Consider the following 1,242-nt stretch of genomic DNA (forward strand, 5'->3'; position numbering starts at 1 on the left):
TGTAAAACTTTAGAAAATAAAAAAATACTAAAAATAAGAAGTAAATAAAATAAATTCTGAAGGGGCGTGGGGAGCAAGTACAAAATGAACTCCCCTTAAGGATTTAGCTATAGGTTACAATCATTTCAGGGCTAAAGACTGCTGTTATTTCTGCCTTTGCCTACGCCCCTGGGTCTCTCCCACCCTCAGTACACACGGAAGAGTAACTTACAAAAGCAGGAGTTAGGATTCAATACCTCTCCCCAGATCTTAACTCACTGGATTTTGCAACTGATTAGAAGGCACCGGTGAGATCAGGTGGGTTCTGAATCAGATCCCCAGAGGAAACCCTGTGGAGGGGCGGCTCAGTAGAGTATCTGAGTAAGGCTACTGGCTCTCACTTCCTCCTCGCTCAAAGAGAGTGAGTAGAAAGGGCAGCAGGTGTGCTCTTGCTTGAAGCAAAAAAAGATCACAAGTGAAAGGCAGAGGAAGAAACCTGGGCCAAAACTCAGCATGAAACAGAACAGGCAGGAGTGCAAGGGGCCCTCCTCCAGCAGCCCCACCCGATTCCTTGTAAATCAACACACGTTGTTGACTCAATTCTAAATCCACGGTGCATCCAGCCTGCGGCACCTAAGGCAGACCTGAAAATGAGTAAGGCAGTCTCAACGCCCGGGAAGATTTCTCACCAGGAATTGCTGTTCTTTATTGCCATTTTCAATTTTAATGGTAGCAGACAATACGGGACAGTCCAGGTGACTTCAACAGCGCCGCTCTTCTTCCACTCACCTGTCCTACTGGGGAGCCTGGACCCTTAGCCTGGGGAAACCAGGGCTGTGTCCCTCCTCCCTCTCCACGGACATCACACGTGGTACAAAATAATAGTCATCCCGATTTAACAAGTCTCACTGCTGAAGTTTAAAACCCAGGTCTCTCATTCAAAAGCTGTGGGCTATAGCCTCTCAATTAATCAGGTGTATTTTTATGGAGGGTCCTCTACATTCAAAATAATGACTTGACTCCGCTGATGGAAGAAGCAACTAATTCAGCTCTCAGAAGACTTTTAGAACTTGGTACCAGAAAACGGAGCAACCCAAAACTTTAAATTTAAAAAGAAAAAGGTTATTTCGAACCTGTCGTGCGGGGTATATGTTTTTTTTCCACAACTTAACAGTTGAAAAACAAACTCAAAACACTGCCCACCTGTCCAGTTCAGCTGGAAAATCTGCTATGGGGGCGGGGACCGAGGGGGCTAGCATTTGC

General features: G+C 45.9%; 1 protein-coding gene across 1 annotated transcript in view; it reads right to left on the reverse strand.

Moving 5' to 3' along the window:
• MBOAT1 (membrane bound O-acyltransferase domain containing 1) overlaps window positions 1-1,242 on the reverse strand; it is a 101,861-nt gene that overhangs the window by 99,702 nt on the left and 917 nt on the right. Inside the window, exon 2 of the mRNA XM_014550298.1 lies at window positions 669-738. Coding sequence (XP_014405784.1) covers window positions 669-738 — 70 coding nt within the window. The remainder of the gene's footprint in view (window positions 1-668; window positions 739-1,242) is intronic.

The sequence above is a fragment of the Myotis brandtii genome, unplaced genomic scaffold (genome assembly GCF_000412655.1).
Source record: "Myotis brandtii unplaced genomic scaffold, ASM41265v1 scaffold592, whole genome shotgun sequence".
Lineage (NCBI taxonomy): Eukaryota > Metazoa > Chordata > Mammalia > Chiroptera > Vespertilionidae > Myotis > Myotis brandtii.